The sequence below is a fragment of the Lepidochelys kempii genome, chromosome 3 (genome assembly GCF_965140265.1).
Source record: "Lepidochelys kempii isolate rLepKem1 chromosome 3, rLepKem1.hap2, whole genome shotgun sequence".
Taxonomy (NCBI): Eukaryota; Metazoa; Chordata; order Testudines; family Cheloniidae; genus Lepidochelys; species Lepidochelys kempii.
The window spans coordinates 185,697,661-185,722,615 of NC_133258.1; the positions used below are offsets into that span (position 1 = coordinate 185,697,661).

At 45.7% G+C, this 24,955-nt stretch overlaps 1 protein-coding gene across 9 annotated transcripts in view; it reads right to left on the reverse strand.

The window, feature by feature from the left end:
• The window catches only part of CCDC88A (coiled-coil domain containing 88A), a 359,900-nt gene that overhangs the window by 102,742 nt on the left and 232,203 nt on the right, over positions 1-24,955 (reverse strand). For all 9 annotated transcript variants that reach the window (XM_073339323.1, XM_073339320.1, XM_073339322.1 and 6 more), the window contains one exon: positions 4,801-4,985. In XM_073339323.1, coding sequence (XP_073195424.1) covers positions 4,801-4,985 — 185 coding nt within the window. The remainder of the gene's footprint in view (positions 1-4,800; positions 4,986-24,955) is intronic.

The following is a 24,955-nucleotide window of genomic DNA, read 5'->3' on the forward strand; positions in this document are numbered from 1 at the left end:
CAGACAGAAACTGTTCAAGGAAACCAGCCAATGGAGAAGAGGGTAAAGAAATCTGAACTTGTAGAGCCATTACCCCTCTTAGGGCCTGGAGCCTGCAGAACTTGTGCAGGGTCCACAGGGATGGGGAGGTTTAATCATAGAATCATAGAATATCAGGGTTGGAAGGGACCCCTGAAGGTCATCTAGTCCAACCCCCTGCTCGAAGCAGGACCAATTCCCAGTTAAATCATCCCAGCCAGGGCTTTGTCAAGCCTGACCTTAAAAACCTCTAAGGAAGGAGATTCTACCACCTCCCTAGGTAACGCGTTCCAGTGTTTCACCACCCTCTTAGTGAAAAAGTTTTTCCTAATATCCAATCTAAACCTCCCCCCCTGCAACTTGAGACCATTACTCCTCGTTCTGTCATCTGCTACCATTGAGAACAGTCTAGAGCCATCCTCTTTGGAACCCCCTTTCAGATAGTTGAAAGCAGCTACCAAATCCCCTCTCATTCTTCTCTTCTGCAGACTAAACAATCCCAGTTCCCTCAGCCTCTCCTCATAAGTCATGTGTTCCAGACCCCTAATCATTTTTGTTGCCCTTCGCTGGACTCTCTCCAATTTATCCACATCCTTCTTGTAGTGTGGGGCCCAAAACTGGACACAGTACTCCAGATGAGGCCTCACCAATGTTGAATAGAGGGGAACGATCACGTCCCTCGATCTGCTCGCTATGCCCCTACTTATACATCCCAAAATGCCATTGGCCTTCTTGGCAGCAAGAGCACACTGCTGACTCATATCCAGCTTCTCATTCACTGTCACCCCTAGGTCCTTTTCCGCAGAACTGCTGCCTAGCCATTTGGTCCCTAGTCTGTAGCGGTGCATTGGATTCTTCCATCCTAAGTGCAGGACCCTGCACTTATCCTTATTGAACCTCATCAGATTTCTTTTGGCCCAATCCTCCCATTTGTCTAGGTCCTTCTGTATCCTATCCCTCCCCTCCAGCGTATCTACCACTCCTCCCAGTTTAGCATCATCTGCAAATTTGCTGAGAGTGCAATCCACACCATCCTCCAAATCATTTATGAAGATATTGAACAAAACCGGCCCCAGGACCGACCCTTGGGGCACTCCACTTGATACCGGCTGCCAACTAGACATGGAGCCATTGATCACTACCCGTTGAGCCCGACAATCTAGCCAGCTTTCTACCCACCTTATACTGGAGTACAATCTCTTTATCATGAAAGTTGAACTTACAAATGTAGAATTATGAACAAAAAATAATTGCATTAAAAAGTAAAACAATGTAAAACTTTAGAGCCTACAAGTCCACTCAGTCTTACCTCTTGTTCAGCCAATCGCTAAGACGAACAAGTTTGTTTACTTTTATGGGAGATAATGTTGCCTGCTTCTTATTTATAATGTCACCTGAAAGTGAGAGCAGCCATTCGTATGGCATATTTGTAGCCGGTGTTGCAAGGTATTTACGTGCCAGATGTGGTATATATTTGTATGCCCCTTCATGCTTCAGCCACCATTCCAGAGGACATGCTTCCATGCTGAAGATGCTCGTTTAAAAAATGTGTTAATTACATTTGTGACTTAAGTCCTTGAGGGAGAATTGCATGTCTCCTGCACTGTTTTACCTGCATTCTGCCATATATTTCATGTTATAGCACTCTCGGATGATGACCCAGAACGTTTGTTTTAAGAATGCTTTCTGTCAAGGTTCCTCCCCCACTCTGAACTCTAGGGTACAGATGTGGGGACCTGCATGGAAAACCTCCTAAGCTTTATCTTTACCAGCTTAGGTCAAAACTTCTCCAAGGTACAAAATATTCCACCCGTCATCCTTGGATTGGCCGCTACCACCACCAAACTAATACTGGTTACTGGGGAAGAGCTGTTTGGACGTGTCTTTCCCCCCAAAATACTTCCCAAAACCTTGCACCCCACTTCCTGGACAAGGTTTGGTAAAAAGCCTCACCAATTTGCCTAGGTGACTACAGACCCAGACCCTTGGATCTTAAGAACAATGAACAATCCTCCCAACACTTGCACCCCCCCTTTCCTGGGAAATGTTGGATAAAAAGCCTCACCAATTTGCATAGGTGACCACAGACCCAAACCCTTGGATCTGAGAACAATGAAAAAGCATTCAGTTTCTTACAAGAAGACTTTTAATAAAGTAGAAGTAAATAGAAATAAAGAAATCCCCCCCTGTAAAATCAGGATGGTAGATATCTTACAGGGTAATTAGATTCAAAAACATAGAGAACCCCTCTAGGCAAAACCTTAAGTTACAAAAAAGATACACAGACAGAAATAGTTATTCTATTCAGCACAATTCTTTACTCAGCCATTGAAAGAAATCATAATCTAACACATACCTAGCTAGATTACTTACTAAAAGTTCTAAGACTCCATTCCTGGTCTATCCCCGGCAGAAAACCAGCATATAGACAGACACACAGACCCTTTGTTTCTCTCCCTCCTCCCAGCTTTTGAAAGTATCTTGTCTCCTCATTGGTCATTTTGGTCAGGTGCCAGCGAGGTTACCTTTAGCTTCTTAACCCTTTACAGGTGAGAGGAGCTTTCCCCTGGCCAGGAGGGATTTCAAAGGGGTTTACCCTTCCCTTTATATTTATGACACTTTCACTGCAGATTTGACGAAATGCAAAGAAGGTGCCAATGTGAGATTTCTAAAAATAGCTACAGCACTCGACCCAAGGTTTAAGAATCTGAAGTGCCTTCCAAAATTTGAGAAGGACAAGGTGTGGAGCATGTTTTCTGAAGTCTTAAAAGAGCAACATTCCAATGCAGAGACTACAGAACCCGAAGCACAAACGAAGAAAATCAACCTTCTGCTGGTGGCATCTGACTTAGATGATGAAAATGAACATGCGTCGGTCTGCACTGCTTTGGATCGTTATCAAGCAGAACACATCATCAGCGTGGACGCATGTCCTCTGAAATGGTGGTCAAAGCATGAAGGGACATCTGAATCTTTAGTGCATCTGGCATGTAAATACCTTGCAACACCATGCCATGCAAACGCCTGTTCTCACTTTCAGGTGACACTATAAACAAGGAGCAGGCAGCATTATCTCCTGCACATGTAAGCACACTTGTTCGTCTGAGCGATTGGCTGAACAAGTAGTAGGACGAATGGAGAGGACTTGTAGGCTCTAAAGTTTAATGTTTTATTTTTGAATGCAAGTATTTTTTGTGCATAATTCTACATTTGTAACTTCAACTTTCATGATAAAGAGATTTTACTCCAGTATTTGTATTAAGTTAATTGAAAAATACTATTTCTTTTATTTTTACAGTGCTAATATTTATAATAAAAATAAATATAAAGTGAACACTGAGTACTTTGAATTCTGTGTTGAAACTGAAATCAATATATCAGAAAATGTGGAAACCATCCAAAAATATATAAATAAATGGTATTCTATTATTGTTTGATAATTTATTATTAATTTTTTTAATCGTGATTTATTTATTTTTTATCACTTGACAGCCCTAGTCAAGAGCTACACTCCATGCTTCCAGGAAAGAGGCATGAAAAAAGACTGAAGGGCTGGCGGTGGACTCAGCCTATTAAGTCTTTTGAGTCAGGCACTTAGGCTTTCATTATGATTTGTCTCCGTACTTCCGGGTAATTGGTGCTGTAACATCAGCTGTTCTGTTCTTCCAGCAAGAGAGGTACAAAGTGAGATGCTCAACAAAATTCAATTTAAGAATATACTTGGTGACTTCTTCAGTATCTATGAAACTGGGAGCTTTTAAAACTAGATTCTTTATACTGGTTCATATTTATTAAGTTCATCACGATAAATATCTTAGCATCTCTAAATATCAGGAGATATGCTGTGTTTTATGTATCTTTTCTAAGACTGGAAACTGAAGTTAATGTTGAAAAAGTAACAGTACAACAAAGAAAAAAAGAAAACATTATAGTTTTACAAACACAGACATCAGAAATCCAAGAAATTCTAGGTTAAGTTTAAATTCAAAACAAAATAACCTTCAACAAATCCAATGTTGTGAAGTATGGAAATTTCTAGTTAAAGTACTACGAACAACCTAACTTTGCCCCTTGCTTCCCTACACAAACATACATACACAGCTCAACCACCTAGCTCAACACAGCCCACACTTAGTTCAACCATTATTCAGCAAAAAAGTTCGTACTGATGCTGAAAATAGAGCTGGCTGAAACCTTTACAGAGTTCCTGAGCTGTGCAGAAACAGCCATGATAGATATTCCACACTTTAGTTAGTCACTAGTGAACAAGTCCAAAACAAAACCACCCAGTTCTCTCTAAATTAGTTCTATGCACTAAATCACATCAAGGACTCTTAAGTCAAACAAGTTTCTAGGCCAAGCTGTTCTGAAAATATAATGTGACAAAGATATGCCATTAAAATAGATGTTACAATAATTTTCAGAAAGTTAAGTTCCACACATGTCAGATTCACTGCAACAGTTTCATCAAAATTCCACTTTGGCTAAAGACCACAGATGCAAAATCTTAAATACAAACAACTTTTTTTTTGAGAGAGAGAGAGATTGTAGCAAAGGGGGCAAAATCAGATTCAGAATGGAAAGCCTGATTTAGTCTTAATTATGAAAAGACTAATCTCTCTCTCTCTCTCTCACTCACACACACACACACACACACACACACAAAACACTTTAGCACATGTGAGTAATGCATCCATCCCAAACTCATGCTGATAAAACCTGACATACCACACCTTTTATAGTCTATTTGATCATATTATACATGCACATATTGAGGGTTACCTTTTTGCTAAGTCTTTGGTTTTCTTTTTCCATTTTTAGAATCTTTGAATTACAGCCTTCTAGAGAACCCATTATATTTTGTAGCTCTTCCACCGTCTTCAGCAAACTCTGATTTTCCATTTCCAGCTTAAGCAATCTACTTGATGTCAATTCATTCACTTCATGGCCAAGTGACTTTCGTGGCACTGTAAGATTTAAAAGAAATGGAGCTTACTTATCATTAACTGAAGAACTTTGAGGTGAGCCTGTGCATTTTTAGACTTCTGGGATAAAAAGGCCTGCACCACGATCCTCCAAAATCTTCTAGTCAGCATTGTTTGTTGGGGCCACTCACACATCTCTCCCCCCCACCTAAGAACACCTACGAAATTGTGGATGAAGGAGGACTGAAAAAAAATGATTACTAACCTTTCTGTAACTGTTGTTCTTTGAGATGTGTTCCTCATGTCCATTCCACTTTAGGTGTGCACGTGCCACATGCACAGTTGCTGAAGATTTCCCCCTCAGTGGTATCTGTCAGGCCGGCCAGCTCCTCTCAGTTCTTTCTTGCTGGCTATCTCTGACCAAGGGGCAGAAGGGTGAATTGTGGAATGGACATGAGCAACACATCTCAAAGAACAACAGTTACAGAAATGTCAGTAACTGTTTTTTCTTTGAGTGTTTGCTCATGTTCATCCCATGTTAGGTGACGCCCAAGCAGTACCTTAGGAGATGGGCTCGGAGTTCCTAGACATATGGAATGCAAGACTGCTCTATCAAACCTGACATCATCTGTAGCCTTCCGGGTAACGGTGTAATGGTATGAAAAAGTATGCACCGATGATCAAGTCACTGCTCTACAAATATCCTAGATTGGGACCTGGGCCAGAAACGCTGCTGAGAACACTTGAGCTCTTGTCGAGTGGGTGGTCAAGAGAGCAGGAGGCAGGGCACACACCTCCTCACAGAATGTGCAAATGCAGGAAGTGATCCATGATGAAATTCTTTGGACCAAAATTGGCAGGCTTTTTGTCGTCTGCTATTGTCACAAAGAGCTGCGTAGACTTGCAGAACGGTTTGGTCCTTTCTCTATAGAAAGCCACGGCCTGCCTAACATCCAGCATGTGGAAACGCTGCTCCTCCCTATTCGTGAGCAGTTTTGGGAAGAATACTTGCAAGAAGACAGTAATGAGGCTATGGAACTGCGAAACCATCTTCGGGAGGAACGCGGGGTGGGGAAGTTGTACCTTGTCCTTAAAGAACACTGTATAAGGGGGTTCTGATGTAAGGACCCTGATATCTCAGACTCTCCTGGCCAAGGTAATTGCTACCAGGAAGGTGACCTTCCAGAAGATGTACAACAAGGGGCATGATGCCAGCGGCTCATAGAGAGGGCCTGAGAGTCTTAACAGGACCAGGTTCAGGTCCCATGGTGGAACGGGTTCACGAATCTGAGGGTATAGTCCCTCTAAGCCCTTGAGGAAGTGAATAGACATTTTGTGAGGAAAAAAACAACCTTCCATCCACCAAAGGGTGGAAGGTGGAAATGGCCACTAGGTGTACCTTAATCAATGAAATGGCTAGGCCCTGCTGTTTCAGATGAAGCAGATACTCCAGCATGGACTGGAAAGGTGACCTACCAGGTGAGAGGCCTCACTGGGACGACCACATGGAGAAACGTTTCTACTTGGCAAGGTAAATCGCTCTAGTAGATGGTTTCCTACTGCATAGCAATACCTGGTGGACTTGCTTCACTGCATTTAACCATGGAGCTTCTGCGCGGTCAGGTGGAGGGCCTTGAGGTTTGGGTGGAGAATCAGCGGTGATTTTGCCAGATCAGGTATGAGGGGGAGGGAATGGCATCGGGGTCACAATAGGTCCAATAACGTGCCAAACCAGTGCTGGTGTGGCCATGCTAGGACTATAAGAATAAAAGATGGTTACTTTTTGTAACTGTTGTTCTTCAAGATGTGTTGTTCATGTCCATTCCATTGTAGATGTGTGCGCTTGCCACATGCACTGGTGGTGGAAGTTTTTCACGCAGTGTTAGCCATAGGGGACCAACTCTGGTGCCCTCTGGAATGGCGCCCGTATGCCCCAGTATAACGGGCACCGCCTGCTCCCCCATCCCTCAGTTCCTTCTTGCCGGAACTCCAACACAGGGGAAGGTGGGTGGGTCCTGGAATGGACATGAGCAACACATCTTGCAAAACAACTGTTACAAAAGGTAACCATCTTTTCTTCTTCAAGTGCTTGCTCATGTCCATTCCATTGTAAGTGACTCCCAAGCAGTACCATGGGAGGCAAGTAGGAGTTCATGGACATGTTGATTGCAACACAGCTCTGCCAAATCCAGTGTCATCTCTGGCTTGATGAGTGGTGGCATAATGTGTTGTGAATGTGTGTACCGAAGACCATGTCCTGGCCCTGCAGATGTCCTGGATAGGAACGTGCACCAGGAAGGCAGCTGAAGACGACAGAGTCCAGTCAAATTAGCCTTCATTATTGGTGGAAGCACAGCCTGCTCCAACTCGTAACAAGTATGGATGCTATTTATGATCCAATTCCAAATCCCCCGAGGACACCAGAAAACCCTTCATCCTGTTAGCTACTGCAATAAAGAGCTTGGTCGACATGCGGAAGGGCTTGGTGCACTCCAGGTAGAATGCCAGGGTGTGCCTGACATCTAGAGTGTGTAGCCACCTCTCCTCAATGATTGTGTGAGGCTTTGGAGAGAACACTGGGAGGAAGATATAAAATCACAGAAGATTAGAGCTGGAAGAGACCTCAGGAGGTCATCTAGTCCAACCCCCTGCTCAAAGCAGGACCAACACCAACTAAATTATCCCAGCCAAGGCTTTGTCAAGCCAGGCCTTAAAAACTGCTAATGATAGAGATTCCACCACCTCCCTAGGTAACTCATTCCAGTGCTTTACCACCCTCCTAGTGAAATAGCTTTTCCTAATATCCAACCTAGACCTCCCCCACTGCAACTTGAGACCATTACTCCTTGTTCTGCCATCTGAGAACAGCCGAGCTTCATCCTCTTTGAAACCCCCCTTCAGGTAGTTGAAGGCTGCTATCAAATCCCCAGTCACTCATCTCTTTTGCAGACTAAATAAGCCCTGTTCCCTCAGCCTTTCCTCGTAAGTCATGTGCCCCAGCCCCCTAATCATTGTCATTGCCCTCCGCTGGACTCTCTCCAATTTGTCCTCATCATTTCTGTAGCGAGGGACCCAAAATTGGACGCAATACTTCAGATCTGGCCTCACCAGTGCCAAAGAGAGGGGAAAAAATCACTTCCCTCGATCTGCTGGCAATTCTCCTACTAATGCAGCTCAATATGCCGTTAGCCTTCTTGGCGACAAGGGCACACTGTTGACTCATATCCAGCTTCTTGTCCACTGTAATCCCCAGGTCCTTTTCTGCAGAACGCCACTTAGCCAGCCTGTAGCAGTGCATGGGATTCTTCTGTCCTCAGTGAAGGACTCTGCACTTGTTCTTGTTGAACCTCATCAGATTTCTTTTGGCCCAATCCTCTAATTTGTCTAGGTCACTCTGGACCCATTCCTACCCTCCAGCATATCTACCTCTCCCTCCAGCTTAGTGTCAACCGCGAACTTGCTGAGGGTGCAATCCATCCCATCATCCAGATCATTAATTAATATGTTGAACAAAACCAGCCCCAGGAGTGACCCCTGGGACACACTGTTTGATACCAGCAGCCAACTATAAATCAAGCAGTTGATCACTACCCACTGAGCCCAACGATCTAGCCAGTTTTCTATCCACCGTATAGTCCATTCATCCAATCCATACTTCTTTAACTTCCTGGCAGGAATACTGTGGGAGACAGTATCAAAAGCTTTGCTGAAGTCAAGGTATATCACATCTACTGCTTTCCCGATATCCACAGAGCCAGTTATCTCACCATAGAAGGCAATCCAGTTGGTCATGCATGACTTGCTCTGTCAAGGGTACTTTCCCCACTCTGAACTCTAGGGTACAGATGTGGGGACCTGCATGAAAGACCCCCATAAGCTTATTCTTACCAGCTTAGGTTAAAACTTCTCCAAGGCACAGATTTCTTTCTTGCCTTGGGAACCAGCTTAGGTTAAAAACCTGATACGCTGCCACCACCAAGCGATTTAAACGAAGAACAGGGAAAGAGACCACTTGGAGATGTCTTTCCCCAAAATATCCCCCCAAGCCCTACACCCCCTTTCCTGGGGAAGGCTTGATAATAATATCCTCACCAATTGGTACAGGTGAACACAGACCCAAACCCTTGGATCTTAAGAACAATGAAAAAGCAATCAGGTTCTTAAAAGAAGAATTTTATTTAAAGAAAAGGTAAAAGAATCACGTCTGTAAAATCAGGATGGTAAATACTTTACAGGGTAATCAGATTCAAAACATAGAGAAACCCTCTAGGCAAAATCTTAAGTTACAAAAAGACACAAAAACAGGAATACACATTCCCTCCAGCACAGCGAATTTCACAAGTCAAAAAAACAAAAGAAAATCTAATGCATTTTCTCGCTAGATTACTTACTAACTTTACAGGAGTTGGAAGGCTTGCATCCTTGATCTGTTCCCAGCAAAGGTATCACACAGACAGACAGACAAAAAACTCCCCCCCCCCTTCCAGATTTGAAAGTATCTTGTCCCCTCATTGGTCATTTTGGGTCAGGTGCCAGCGAGGTGACCTTAGCTTCTTAACCCTTTACAGGTGAAAGGATTTTGCCTCTGGCCAGGAGGGATTTTATAGCACTGTGTACAGAAAGGTGGTTACCCTTCCCTTTATATTTATGACATTTGCCCTTGGTGAATCCATGATGACTGTTCCTGATCACCTTCCTCTCCTCCAAGTGCTTCAAAATGGATTCCTTGAGGACCTGCTCCATTATTTTTCCAGGGACTGAGGTGAGGTTGACCGGTCTGTAGTTCCCCAGATTCTCCTTCTTCCCTTTTAAAAAACGGGCACTATATTTGCCATATATAAGATATTCTGACAGGTTTCAAGAGTAGCAGCCATGTTAGTCTGTATTCGCAAAAAGAAAAGGAGTACTTGTGGCACCTTAGAGACTAACAAATTTATCTGAGCATAAGCTTTCGTGAGCTACAGCTCACTTCATCGGATGCATTCAGTGGAAAATACAGTGAGGAGATTTATATACACACAGAACATGAAAAAATGGGTGTTATCATACACACTGTAAGGAGAGTGATCACTTAGGATGAGCTATTACCAGCAGGAGAGCCGGGGGGGGGGAACTTTTGTAGTGATAATCAAGGTGGGCCATTTCCAGCAGTTAACAGGAATGTCTGAGGAACAGTGGTGTGTGTGTGTGTGTGTGGGGGGGGGAAACAAGCATGGGGAAATAGTTTTACTTTGTGTAATGACCCATCCACTCCCAGTCTCTATTCAAGCCTAAGTTAATTGTATCCAGTTTGCAAATTAATTCCAATTCAGCAGTCTATCATTGGAGTCTGTTTTTGAAGTCTTTTTGTTGTAATATTGCGACTTTTAGGTCTGTAATTGAGTGACCAGAGAGATTGAAGTGTTCTCCAACTGGTTTATGAATGTTATAATTCTTGACATCTGATTTGTGTCCTATTATTCTTTTACGTAGAGACTGTCCAGTTTGACCAATGTACATGGCAGAGGGGCATTGCTGGCACATGATGGCATATATCACATTGGTAGATGTGCAGGTGAATGAGCCTCTGATATCACTACAACAGGTTTTCTTCTCCCCCCCCCCCGCTCTCCTGCTGGTAATAGCTCATCTTAAGTGATCACTCTCCTTACAGTGTGTATGATAACACCCATTTTTTCATGTTCTGTGTGTATATAAATCTCTGTGTATAAAATGTATTTTCCACTGAATGCATCTGACGAAGTGAGCTGTAGCTCATGAAAGCTTATGGTCAAATAAATTGGTTAGTCTCTAAGGTGCCACAAGTACTCCTTTTCTTTATAAGATATTCTGGTTGATATGGAAGTGCGACACCACCTTTGGCAGCAAGACTGGATGGGGCTGCAGTTGGACTTTGTCCTTGTAAAATACTGTGTACGGGGACTCTGAAGTGAGGGCTTTAATTTCAGAGACACATCTCGCCAAGGTAATAGCTACAACAAGTGGGAAATGGAACAAGAAGCCATAGGCTCAAAGGGTGGATCCGTGAGCCTGGAGAGGACCAGGTTGAGGTCCCAATGGGGAACTGGGTCCCGAACCAGTTGAAAGAGTCTTTTAAGGCCCTTCAAGAACCTGATCAACGTCTCATGCGAGAAGACCAATCTATCCTGGGTACGAGGATGGAAGGCCGATATGGCAGCCAGGTGCACCATGATCGAAGAGAAGGTGAGACCCCGGTGCTTTAAAGTGAAGCAGGTAATCCAGGATGAACTGCAGAGACAACTGGGTTGGGGAGATATTCCACTCCAATGCCCAGGAGAAGGAACACTTCCACTTTGCCAGGTAAGTTGCTCTGGTGGAGGACTTTCTGCTCTCCAAGAGAACCTGCTGTACCTGACTAGAACAGAATTGTTCCTCTGGATTCAGCCATGCAGCATCCAAGCTGTGAGGTGGAGAGAGGTGAGGTTCGGGTGCAGAAGTCGACCGTGATCCTGCAAGACTAGGTCCGGGTGGCTGGCAAGTGGCCATGGGGCTGCAACAGCCAGGTCCATGAGCATGCCAAACCAATGCTGGCGAAGCCATGCTCAGGCAATCATAATGACCCATGCCTTGTCCCTCTTGATTTTTGAGAGGACTGCTGATGAGCGGAATTGGTGGGCAGGCGTACATCAGGTCCCTGAGCAAGACAGGAGAAAGGCATCGGATAGTGAGCCTCTGCCGAGACCTTGGAGAGCACAAAACTGATGACAGTTTCTGTTCTGTCTGGTACAGGTCCACTCAGGGAGCACACCACTTCTGGAAGAGTATTCGGACAACCTGCAAGCAAAGGGACCACTCGTAGTGAGAGAAGAAGGACCTGCTGAGGTGATCCATCACCGTGTTCTGGATGTTGGGGAGGTGCGAGGCTTCCAGGTAGGTTGCATGCTGGATGCAGAACTCCCAGCACAGAGCTGATGATCAAGCTTCCCCCGCCTGTTGACATAGAACACTGAGGCCGTGTTGTCTGTCTTTCACCACTCAGCCGGAGGGTTGGAGAAGGAAGACACTTCAAACCAGACAGATGGCTCTGAGCTCCCTGATGTTTATATGCAATGTGAGCTCCTTTTGAGACCACAACCCTTGAGTCCTCAGTGTACCGAGATGCGCTCCCCAACCAAGGTTGGATGCACCTGAAATCAGGGAGACCATGGGTTGCGGGCTTGTGAACGGCACACCTTCCAACACCAGAATTGGGTCAGACCACCACTGAAGAGAGGTAAGCACCCACGGAGGGATCGTGATGACCCTGTCTAGGTGATGTCTGTCTAGGGAGTAGATCGACACCAGCCACATCTGGAGGGCATGCAGCCTGAGTCTTGCATGTCAGACTACGTACATGCATGCTGCCATGTGCCCCAATAGTGTAAGACAGACCCTGGCAGTGGTGAGCAGATGGGCAGTGATGCTGGCAATCAGATCTGACTTTGCCCTGAACGTGGCCTCTGGCAGGAATGCTCTGTCTCAGAGAGAGTCAAGTACCACTCCGATAAACTCCATCCATTGGACCTGGATCAACATTGATTTTTGTTTGTTTATCAACAGGCCCAGAGCTTAACAAATGGCTTGCAACATCTCGACGCTGTGCTGGACCTGGACCGGCCGTTGATGAGTCAATCATCAAGGTACTGGTAAATCTGGATACCCCGACATCTGAGGTAGGCCACCACTACTGATATGTATTTTGTAAACACCACTGTTGCTGTTGCTAGGCCAAAAGGGAGCACTGCAAATTGGCATTGGGTGGTCCCAACTACGAAATGTAGGAACAGTCTGTGTCAGTGAAATATTGATATGTGAAAGTGAGCATCTTTCAGATCGAGGGCAGCATACCAGTCTCCTGGATCCAGGGAAGGAATGATGGAAGCCAAGGAGACCATGTGGAACTTCAACTTCTTGAGATACTTGTTGATGTTTCGCAGGTCGAGGATGGGGCGTAGGCCGCCCTTGGCTTTTGGGATAAAAAAATAGTGTGAATAAAATGCTTTCCCCCTCAAGTGCAGAGGGACTTCCTCCATGGCTCCCACCCACAGAAGGCCCTGCATTTGAGCGAGCAGATGCTCGTGAGAAGTATCCCTGAAGAGGGACGGGGACGGAGGGTGGGAGGGGTGGATAGAAATAAACTGGAAGGTATATCCCCCTGCTTCTGTACTGAGGACCCATTGGACCGATGTTACAGAAGCCCAGGCAGGGAGGAATGGGGACAGATAGTTGGAAAACAACATGGGAGCAGGATCCAGGACACAGACTGGAAGGTTGCTCTCAAGCACACCCTCAAAATGCCTGCTTGTTACCTGATTAGTTATGGGGGGAGCTCAAGTGAGCTGAAGGTGCTGGCTGATGGCCTTGCTGGCACTTATAGTCCTTGCCCTTCTTGTGGAAGGGCTCTGACCAAGGTTGGCTCCCAAACTGGTGGGGCTGTTGTCGCTTAAACCGCTTCCTCAGCGGTCCTGGCATGTAAAGGCCCAGGGAGTGTAAGGTAGCCCTAAAGTCTTTCAGGCCATGTAATTTACGGTCTGTTTGCTCCAAAAACAATGCCAGGCCATCGAATGGGAGGTCTTGGATGGATTGTTGAAGCTCCATCGATAGGCCCAATGACTGCAACCAGGACATCTACCTCATAGAAATGGCTGAAGCCATGACCCAGGCTGCAGAGTCTGCTGCATCTGAGGCCACTTGGAGCGCTGCCCTGGCCACAACTGTGCCCTCATTGAGGATATCCAGGAATTCCTTCCTGGGCTCCTCTGGCAGTGAATCTGTAAACTTGGCCATGGAATGCCAAATATTAAAATCATAACAGCCAAGTAAGGCCTGACGGTTGGCCACTCTCAGCTGGAGGCTGGATGTAGAATAATTTTTTCTACCAAAGAGATCGAGCCTCTTTGCCTCCTTGTTCTTAGGTGTTGTTCCCAGTTGGCCCTGCCTATCACACTCATTAGCTGCCAACACAACCAGTGAGCTTGGGGCAGGGTGGGTATAAAGATAGTCAGTACCTCTTACTGGGGACGTAGTATTTTCTTTCCACCCACTTGGAGATGGGGGGCAGGGAGGAGGGTGTCTGGCACAGGGCCTTAGTCATTTTCACCACTCCCTTGTGCACTGGCAATGCCACCTTGCTTCACTTAGCACACTGAACAGGGAGTCTGAGGGCTCTGCCAGCTCCTCGGCTTCCAGCCCCATGAGTCCTGGTGGGCTCTTGCATCATACTGGGGAACCGACTGAGAGGACCCCGTTATTGCCTCACTGGGGGGCGGGTGGGAGACTGTCACTGACTATATTTCAGAAGTCCCCAAGGCCAACCTATGCTCCTGCAATGGGTGGGGAAATCCCCAGGAGTTCCATAGTTGCCAATGAGCCGGTCACTGGCCCTGGGGCCATGCTGCCACTGGTGGCCCAGAGGGGAATACCGGTGCCTCCAGTGGGTGGTCTTGGCCTGCGGGAAGGGACTCCTCCTCACTGTCCGAGCCCGAGGAGGGAGAGACTTGACTGGAGGACCAGGACGGTACCAAGGCTAGCCTGTCTACCCCAATCCTGTTGGCTCTGGGTGCAGACCTCCATTGAGGACCTGTATGGGGGCGATGGTGCTGGTTGCCGCAACCCAGTGATCGGTGGCGGTGTTTGGAGGATCAGTGACGGTATCCTGGTGATCGACACCTCACACTTAAGAGAGTGATTCCGCTCTGTAGATTGGGAGTGGGAATGACAAGACCGATGTGTTGGAGACCATTGACATGCCCACGGTGAACTGTACTGGCAATCCGGCAACTGGTGAAGGGGCTCCGGGGACTGGCGTCTCAACCCTTCAGAACGGTGCCATGAGCAGCCTGAAAGGCCTCCGCCATGGATGGCACAGTGCCTCTACTGCTTCCTGGGGTGGAAGGCGGGTCATGAATTGGGCTTGACAGCTCAGCAGGCGTTGGATCCTGGCCACCATCCAGAGGGGAAAGGCTGCACTGAGTGGGTCTTTGCTCTCCTCCTACTCTCTCCTTCCCTTTACAGGATGTAGGAGAATGCCCCCTCCCAGCCTTCCTCTGCTTTTTAGCCGGTACCGGGGATGGGGATCAGTGCTGGTCAGAGGTCAGTGCTGGTGGCACGCTCTGCACTGAGGCCACAGTGGTTGGAGCAGAGTCCGATCTCATCAGTTCCGAGGCTGGTGGAGTCCATAAGGAGCACTCGGAGATGAATGTCCCGGTCTTTTTTGATCCATGGACTGAAGCTCTTGCAAATGCGACACTTGTCACTCACATGGGTTTCCCCTAAACACTTTAGGCCGCTTCTATGGGGATAACTGACAGCCATGGGTTTTTTGCAACAGTCACAAGGTTTGAAGCCTGGGGCCCAGGGCATGTCCCATTCCTAGACTGAGTCCTGCCTGCGACTATTTCTAACTTAACACTAAGGGAACTATTAACTATACAACTTTAAAACTATACTATATACTTTATAAAACTGTACTAAACTATACTATATACTTTAAAACTATACTATACACAACAAATTCACTACTAGGCACAGTAGAGACAGAAAGAAAAGCTTGCGAAGCAAGGAGATGTTCCAGCACCATCACCAGCGGTAAGAAGGAACTAAGCGAGGGGGGAGCCAGTGACGGCCCTTATACTAGCACATATGTGTGCCACTCCAGAGTTTCTTGAGATAACTGTTGAGGAAATGCAGGTCATGGATGGGTCTGAGACCCCCATTTGGCCTTCAGGATTATGAAATAACGGGAGTAAAACCCTTTCCCTCTCAAGCTCTGAGGTACCTTCTCCACAGCCTCCTGGGGTAAAAGCTGCTCATGAGAAGGGTCCCTGAAGAGGGATGAGGAAGTGGGGTGGGAGGGAGAGACAGAAATAAACTGGAGAGTGTAACCTTCCTCCACTGTACTCAGTATCCAGCAGTCCAGGCTGAAGCGGAAAAGAGAGTTTGAAAACAAAATGAGGGCAGGATCCAGTTCAGAAACTAGTATAATGTCTTTGGGCACCTCCTCAAAAGTTCTGCTTGGGGCCTCCCCAGTATCTTTGAGAGACCGGTAGCAAGGCTGAAGAGGGTGGGGGCAGATGTCTTCATTTATAACCCAATTTGCTTCTCAAACAGGTCCTGGTGCAGTGCTGAAGCCAAGAAGCAGACCGGTTGTTGAGGCCTGAAGTGTTTCCTTGAAGGTGCTGGTGCATATAGACCCAGGGACTAAGAGTGACTCTAGAATCCTTCAGGCTGTGAAGCTTCACAACCATTTGTTCAGAGAAGAGTAAAGGTCACTTACAGGCATGGGCTTGCTGCAGAAAGCAGAGGGCTTGAAACCTGGGGACTGAGGCATGCCCTGGCACCGGGAGTGGACGAAAATCTGCTAACAGGGCGAGAAGTGCCAACTAACTATATATGACTAATCTACAACAGTCCAAACTGAGAAAATAAAGAACTGGGATAGAAAAACCAGGGAAAAGGACTAAACTAAAACCACTGAGTAAGAGTTTGCTAAAGCAAGAGGAGCTGTTCTAGCAACCATCATGGACAGTAAGAAAGAACTGAGAAGGTGCGGAGTTGGCCAGGCCCTTTATACCAGCAGATGAGTGCGCGGCAACAGAGGGTGCTAGAGCAGGCCCAATGGATATCACTGAGGGAAAAATCAATGACTGTGAACATGAACCTAACGTGGAATGGACATGAATAAGCATTCAAAGAAGAACTACCAAAATAAATATCAGCTTTGGATGCCAGCTCAAGAAAGCATTACAAATTATTGCAATTTCACTTTTCCAAATCAGAGCTCAGCTAGGGAAACATCTGCTTGAAGCACATACAGAGAACTTCAGGTAGCAGCTCTGCAAAACTGTATGAGGAACATTGTGCAAAGACATCCTATAGATGCTGCCTTCAATCTAGCTGGGTATGCTTTGATACAGTGTTCTCAACAACAGTTCCGTGAACCAGCACCAGTGCCTGAGATCTCCCTGACACAGTTTAGGAAGGAAGGAAGCCAGTACCAAAAAGGGTGAAAAGAGAGGGTTAGTTACCCTCTGCAGTAAGTAAGGCTCTTCGAGATGTGTCTCCCTATGGGTACTCCTCTGTAGGTGCAACCGTGCCACCTGCACCTGGGCTCGGAGATCTTCACCAGCGGTGCCTGTCGGACCACACATGCACACCTCCCCTCTCTTACACTGTATGCGGAACGTGTACATAGTGCTGTGCTGTCCGACCACCCCCAGTTCCTTCTCTGATGCAGAGTGTATATTTTCAGCTCCAAAGCAGAGGGGAGGAGGGCAGGTAGTGGAGCACCCATAGGGACACACATCTCAAAGAACCTCAGTTACTGCACAGGGAGAGTAACTCTCTATTCTTTGAGTGATATCCCTTTGAGTGCTCCTCTGTAGATGACAATAAAGTAGTGCCCATAGTAGGAAGGCTGGGGTTTTGGAGCGACATGTACTGCTGAGGATAGGACAGCATGTCCAAGGAGAGTGTCTGTTATGGCATTGTGCATAACAGCATAGTGCTGGGTTAAAGTGTCTGTCAATGCCCATGTGGCAGTCTTACAAATGTCATCAATGGAGACATGATTAAGAAAGCAATCGGGGAGATAACGATCACATGGAATATGTTCTGATTGAGGTAGGAGGTTGTCTATTGTGGAGTTCGTAAGATAAACATATAGACTGTGAGATCCATTTACAGAAGTATTGTTTAAATATAGCACTGCCTCGGGATTATTTGGTGGTGGAGAGGAACAATCATGGCAACTTCCAGAAGGGTTAAGTCGTGTCCAAGTAGAAGGCTAATTGTGCTCCTCAATCAGCACGACGGTCCAGTACAGTGAGAAGTTATTTAAAAACTCTGCTCACTATACAAAATGGCCTTCTGATCCACAAAGGGCCAGCCACTTTACCAGATCAATATTAGTTTGGATCTTACCCCAAATATCATACTGCCAGCCAATCCTTCAGTATCTAAAACTAAAGGTTTATTATAAAAGAAAAGAAAAACCAAAGAGAGAGTTGTTATATTGTCAAAGGAGTCAGATACATACTTAAGACTTCAAAGTCCATATTTCAGGTTCTTAGCAATAGTATTGAGTTTGCTGGTTTGAAAGTCCCTCTGGAGCACATCCATAGCTTGGATGGGTCATTCAGTCCTTTGTTCAATGCTTCAGTTTGTTTTGAACTGTTTGTAGAGAACCCCAATTTCCAGAGGTTGGAAGCAAAACTGAAGACCAAACTGGGGAAGATGCAGCAGCCTTTTATATTCTTTTGCCATGTGGCTCGTACTCCCTTTGACCCAAACACAAATTTACAGCACATGGCATAGAAAAGCCTTTAGAGTTCTCTGTCCACAAGCATGCCCCTACATGTCTTGCTAACTCATAGGTTGTAGCCCCTGCCATCTCTCAATGGGTTAATTGTATAGCTGATTGCCTTTGATAGGCCATCAAGCAGGCTGGATAATGCTGATGCCAATCTGTCTGGGGGTATCACCCAGAAACACAGCACAAAGTTTGAAATACAGATATATCACACATATTTGTAATTCACAATACAAAGATATAAACAAGATTATCATACTCGGTGTCAGGGGGCTTATTCCTTCACTCACTTACTTCCCTGGTCCTTCTCGCATGAACAGAGAGCAACAATACCCGAAGTCCAAAGGTGCAAACAATTCGATGTTTTCTGGGGTGAACTTCTAGCAAGCATAATTCCAGTTTCCTTCCTTAGTGTCCCCCTTCCCAGCTCTGACACCACAGAGCCTTACCTGTGTCCTTCTTCCCATTCCCCCCCCTTAGCAAAACATGATTCCAATTTCCCAAACCCCCATTCCCTGTTCCCATTCCCCACCCCCTTACTTCCTGATTGACTGCAGACTATACAGTAAAACTTGAGTTCTGCTTAGCCATATCTTAACCAATCATTTTACTGAAATTTAACTAACCAATCCTAACACATTGTAACATGATTAATCAATTATACCCCACCACCTTAATTAGTTTACACCCAGCAAAATTAATTATACAGCAGACAGAAACAATCACAGAACCAGATAGAGACCATGCAAACAAACAATAGCAAAGTGGGAACTATAATGACAAAACAATACAGAAGTGTGGATTTCACAACTATATCTATAAAGACATAAGGGTTTCCCAGCTGTGTCTATTGATAAGTGAGTTCTTACCGAACAGAAAACTATCAAACTAAGCTTCCTTTTACATCCTCTAGGCTCTTCCCTTTCTCTGGAGATGATAGATCAGATCACCTTTCTAACAGCCCCAGATTGCCTTATTTCAGTGTGACTAGTTTGGAATGTGAGGTGTTAGGATATAGATATTCAGGCCTGTCTGCAAAGGCCTATACTTTAAGAATTTAGGTATATGTTTATCATTTAGCTAGTTATAGAGGTATAAAAGAGAGGATCAAAATCACTGTCTGCTGGTGTAAGGGCCTTCTCTTACTGTGACAGTCTGAGGCCCTGTTCTTAGGCTAAGGCCTTTGCCTAAGTAGCAGAGGCAGCCATAAGCTGGGAAGCGAACAGTCACATCCTTACATTCCAAACTAGTCACACTGAAATAAGGTGCTATTGGACTGTTAGAAATACAATCCTGTCCTGATAATGCCTATCACCTAGGGTAAGAGTAGGGGTCAGTTGGGTAATGTGATAATGCCTATCGGCTAGGGTAAGAGTTGGGGTCAGTTGGGTTCCCTGGACTAGAGCTAGGTTTACAAAGGATAGGACTCCTTCACCTAGGATTAAACTTGGGATCAAATGGGCTCCCTAGCCAGGGTTTAGGATTAGAAAGGGTAGAGTTCGCAGGCCTAGGATTAAGGTTGGGTTCTTTAGGGCTCCCTAAAGGGTTAGGATTGTGGTCAGTAGATCTCTCAGGATTTAGGATTAGGGTTGGGGTCAGCAGGGCTCCCCAGCCTAGATGTAGGATCAGTAGGGCTCCCCACTCCAGGGTTAGGGCTGCAAAGGGTAGGTCCTCCTGGCCTTAGGTTAAGGTTGTTGTTAGCGACAAAAGGGAAAATAGAATGTTTGAAGTAAAATGTTTCAGGTATTCTGTATGTGCATTCATTTTTCACTAACCTCCTAGAATGTTCTGAACCTTTGTAGAATCTCATGGAACTTTCCAGACTTTCTGAGAACTACATTTTCCTTGAACCTCTTAGAATGTTGTCAGCCATGCCCTTATGGGTATATAAGGGACAGGGTATCACTGGTCAGCCAGTGAGATATGAGAACGAAATGAGAGCCCAGACGCGATATTGTGAACCTTTGTTTTATTGTGTAATTGTGAAACTGTACTTGTGTTTTAAGACTTGTCTACCCAATTTTGGTGCATAGTTCAATTTCTTGATGTTAGTACATTTCAGTTATTCTTAAAATTAAAGTTTTTATAAGCTAAGATAAAAGAGAAAGTTACTCAATCTGTGCAGTAACTGAGGTTCTTCAAGATGTATGTCCCTGTGGGTGCTCCACTTAAAGGTGTCAGTGCATCTGGGCGCCATTAATCGGAGATTCTTGGTAACAGTTTCTGTCTGGGTCATATGTACGCAGCGGTCATCTTGCAGCGCTGTTGATGCCTTTTCTAGCACGTGACCCAACCCCTTCAGTTCCTTCTCTACCGTAGAGTCCTTACTGAAAACTCCAAAGTCGAGGGAAGGAGGGTGGGTAGTGGAGCACCCACAGGGACACACATCTTGAAGAACCTCAGTTACTGCACAGGGTGAGTAACCTTCTCTTCGTCTTTGAGCGATGTCCCTGTCGTGTTCCACGTGATTGTAGAGCAGTGCCCCGCTCAGGACGGAAGGGTCTTCGGAGTTTTATGTATAGATGAGGCTAGTACCGTTAGTCCTAGCATCACATCTAAGCCTGAGCTTTGAGTTATTGCATACTGGTTTGTGAGTGTGTGTTCTGAGGCCCAGGTGGCCGCTCTACATATGTCTATAATGGGTACATTGTTCAAGAAGGTATTGAGGTAATCATATATCTTGTCAAATCAGTTTTGATCCCTGATGGCAGGGGGGGTCCGTTTTGTTTTGTTGATAACATAAATGCATGCAAGTAGATAGTCATTTTGATAGTCTCTGTGTGGATATAGCAGAGCCTTTGGAACGCTCTGTAATGGACACAAAAAGCCTTGGAGAGATTCGAAAAAGCTTAGTTCTAAGTAGAATGCAATTGTGCATCTGATAGTCCAAGGTATGCAGAATAGCCTCTTGTGTGTTTCCATGAGGTCTGGGATAGAATGTAGGCAGGTGGATCGGCTGGTTGAGATGAAATGCTGAGATACTTTGGGCATGAATTTGGGTGTGCTCTCAATGTGACCCTATCCTTAAAAAATATGGGGTATGGAGGGTACACCATGAGAGCTCCTAATTTGCTTTCTCGTCGTGCAGATGTGATTGTGACTAAGAATGCTAACTTCATAGACAGGTAAAGTAGGGAGCAGGTAGCTAATGGTTCAAACAGAGATCTGGTGAGGCCTCTGAGGACCAGGTTTAAGTCTCATGCTGGAGTTGGGACGCATATTTCTGGATAAACATTCTGTATCCCTGTGAAAAAGCTTTTAGTAATTGGGTATGCAAATATTAACATTCTGTCGATTTTGTGATGGAAGGTGGGGTAATGGCTGCAAGATGCACTTTAATGGACTTGTTGAAAGTCCTGGATTTTTTAATTCCAGTATGTAGTCTAACACCAATGGAAGTGGTGCCGTGACTGCAGTTTTTCGTTTGTTCTGACACCATAAGGAGAATCTTTTCCATTTTTGGAGGTAAGTAGTATTTGTGATTAGTCTCTTGCTGTTTAGTAATATGTATTTAACCTGTTCTGAACAGGTTAACTCATCGTGATGGAGCCATGGAGGAGCCACACCTTCAAGTGAAGTGTCTCCAGATTCAGATGGAGAATCTGGCCGTTGTCCTGTGATAACAGGTCCAACCTGAGTGGGAGAGATCATGGAGTGCATGTCGCCATGCACATCAGGTAAGGATACAAGGTCTGTCTGGGTTACGTTGGGACTATTAGCTTGACCTTGGCTTTGTCTGCCCATATCCTGTGTGTTACTCATGAGATCATCTGTATCTGCGGGAATGCATAAAGAAGAGGAGCATCTCATCTGATTCGGAAAGTGTCCCCTAAAGATTGGTGCCCCAGTCTTGCTCATGAGCAAAAATGTGGACACTTTTGGTTCTGTGATGTCATGAACAGGTCGATGAGGGGGAACCCCCATAATTGGAATATGGGTTGTAACATTGTTGTACAGTTCCCATTGGTGGTCCTGGGAAAAATGTCTGCTTAGTGTGTCCGCTGTCATGTTTTGGTGACCGGTTATATACGAGGTGGTGATACTGAAGTTGTGGGTTATGCACCAGTTCCACAGTCTCAATGCATAGGCAACAGGAGCAGGCTCCCCCTTGCCAATTTATGTAGAACATTCATGCAATGTTTTTGGTCATTACTCATTTTGGTCATTTGATATTTGTTTTGTTCTTTATCAGTGGAAGGAAGTGAGCATATGTATTGCGAACTGCGTGTAGTTTGAGGAGGTTGATGCGTAACTGTGTCTCCATAGGAGACCACGTCCCCTAGATGGTGTGGTGGTTCACATAGGCACCCCAACCAATCAGCGAGACATCTGTTGTGATCAGTACAGATGGCGGGTCCTGTTGCAAAGGGACCCACGTGCACACATTCTCTGGTTGTGTCCACCACTGTAATGATTGTTGGACATTCATTGTCACTGTTAGACTTTTATTCAGGCTGTGCTCATTTGGTATGTATACCGCACTCAGCCAGCCTTCTAGGCAACACATAAGTAGTCGAGCATACCTTTCTACAAAAGTGGTGGCAGCCGTGTAACCTAGTAAGCATAGGCAGGTGCGTGCTGATACCCGCAGGCTGTTTGTGACTACCAATATGAGGTTGGTCAGTGTCAGGAATCTGGTCACTGGGAGTGATGGTCTGGGCTCTATGAAGTCCAGGTGTGTGCCAATGAAGTCCAATTGTTGTACTGGGACTGAGGTTGATTTTTGTTCACTTATTCATAACCCTAGGCTCCAAAAAAGGATGGTAGTCCTTTGACTGATGTCTATTGTTTCTACTTGGGTGGAACCCTTCAGTAGACAATTGTCTAGATATGGGAATATTATGATCCCTTGCCTGCGCAGATGTGCCATTACTACCGCAAGGGTTTTGGAGAATACTCTCAGAGTGGTCGACAGTCTAAATGGTAGAACTTTTTACTCAAAGGGGTCACTTCCCACTATGAAACTTAGGAACCTCCTGTGTGCGGGATGTACGGTGATATGGAACGTCGAGGGCTGAGAACCAGTCCCCCCTTTACAGTGCTGGTATTATTGAGGCCAGTGTGACCATCTTGAATCTTTGGTTCGTATGAACTTGTTGAGTTTTCTGAGATCTAAAATGGGTCTACATCAATGTTCCCTCTAACTTTTTCCATCCATATGCAGAATAAATGTTATGTGCACCAAGGTATGTGCGGATGTGCGCCACCAGTAGAAACAAAAAACCTAGATATAATATATATTTTTAAAAAGTTACTATAGGAATAATTACTCCAGCCAGGACAGGTTAGGCATTTTAGAACTCACTACTCAAAGAATTAAATTTAAATGTAAGAGAAATAAAAATTATGAAATGCATAGACCAATCAAAACACTAAAATAACACACTTTGAAAGAATAAAATTACAGATAATATATGTGCATTGTAGGAAGTACCAAGAAGTAACAGCAACAATAATACAAATATGTGTTGGGAGGTGAGTGTGACACAGAGTGTGTGTGTGTGTGTGTGAGAAAGAGAGAGAGAGACAGACAGAGACACACACACACAGACAGTGTGTGCGCTGGCTGCTGGGGACGTTTCTAAAAGACGTTGTGTGCTGTCTCTTTAAGTCACTCACTGAAAGCTCTCCTGCTCTGTCCTGACTCTCAGCTCTGTCTCCCCTGCCCCATATCTGAGGAGATGAGGTACATGGGCAGGGGAGAGTGGGGGGGGGAGTGTGGAGGGGGCAGAGAGATAGAGACTGTGTGAGCTGGCTGCTGGGGAAGTCTCAGAGACAGTGTGCTGTCTCTTTCAGAAAGGCACTCACTCATCACCCAGAAGCTGGAGTATTCAGACCTCAGACTGCAGCAGTTCCGAGTCTTGATCCAGGCTGTCCCCTCTGCCCTGCTCTGCAGAGATGAGGTATGGGTCAGTGGAAGGGTGACACCCTGACATAAGCACCCCCTAACCCCCTGGCTCTACACAGCCAGTAGAAGGGTCCCGGGAGCACCTGCAGGATGGAGTAACATGGCAGCAAAGCAGCAGGGGGAGGGGCACCTGAACACACACTGCTGGATGTGAGCACTCTGCTAATCAGCTGCGCGGCACTTGAATCTCTCCTGGGCGGCCGTCCAACTGCACAGCTTACAGGGAAGGGAACATAGGCCTCCATTCTCAATTTTTCTTCTGGATTAAGTAGTAGTGGAAATAGAAACCCTTCCCCTTGTGTTGTGATAGAACATGTTCCATGGCACCTAACTGTAGAAGATGATTTATTTCTTGTTGTAGGCAGTACTTATGAGAAGGGTCCCTGAAGAGAGGCGGAGAGGAAGACTGGGCAGGTGGGGTGGAACGAGTGCGATGGAGCAACCCTACCTTATTATCTCTAGTACCCATTGGTCCGTGGTAATGGGTGCCCAGGTGTAATAAAAAGGGCATAGGCGGTGACCAAAAATGTGGGTAATTTCTGTAGTTGGCACTGTTTGACAGGGGAGATCTTTCAGACCCTTGACGAATGTTTCAAAATTGTGGCTTGGCTGGCATTGTTTGAGATGTTGCAGACTGCTACTGCTGAGTTCGGCGTCTCTGCATTCTTGTGGGTGTATAAACGCCTAGAGTGAGGAGAGTCGCCAGTGAGTCCTTCATGGAGTGACGAACTTCATCCATTCTGGCAGAATACAGTTTTTCTCTATTGAATGGTAGGTCCTCTATCTTCCCTTGGA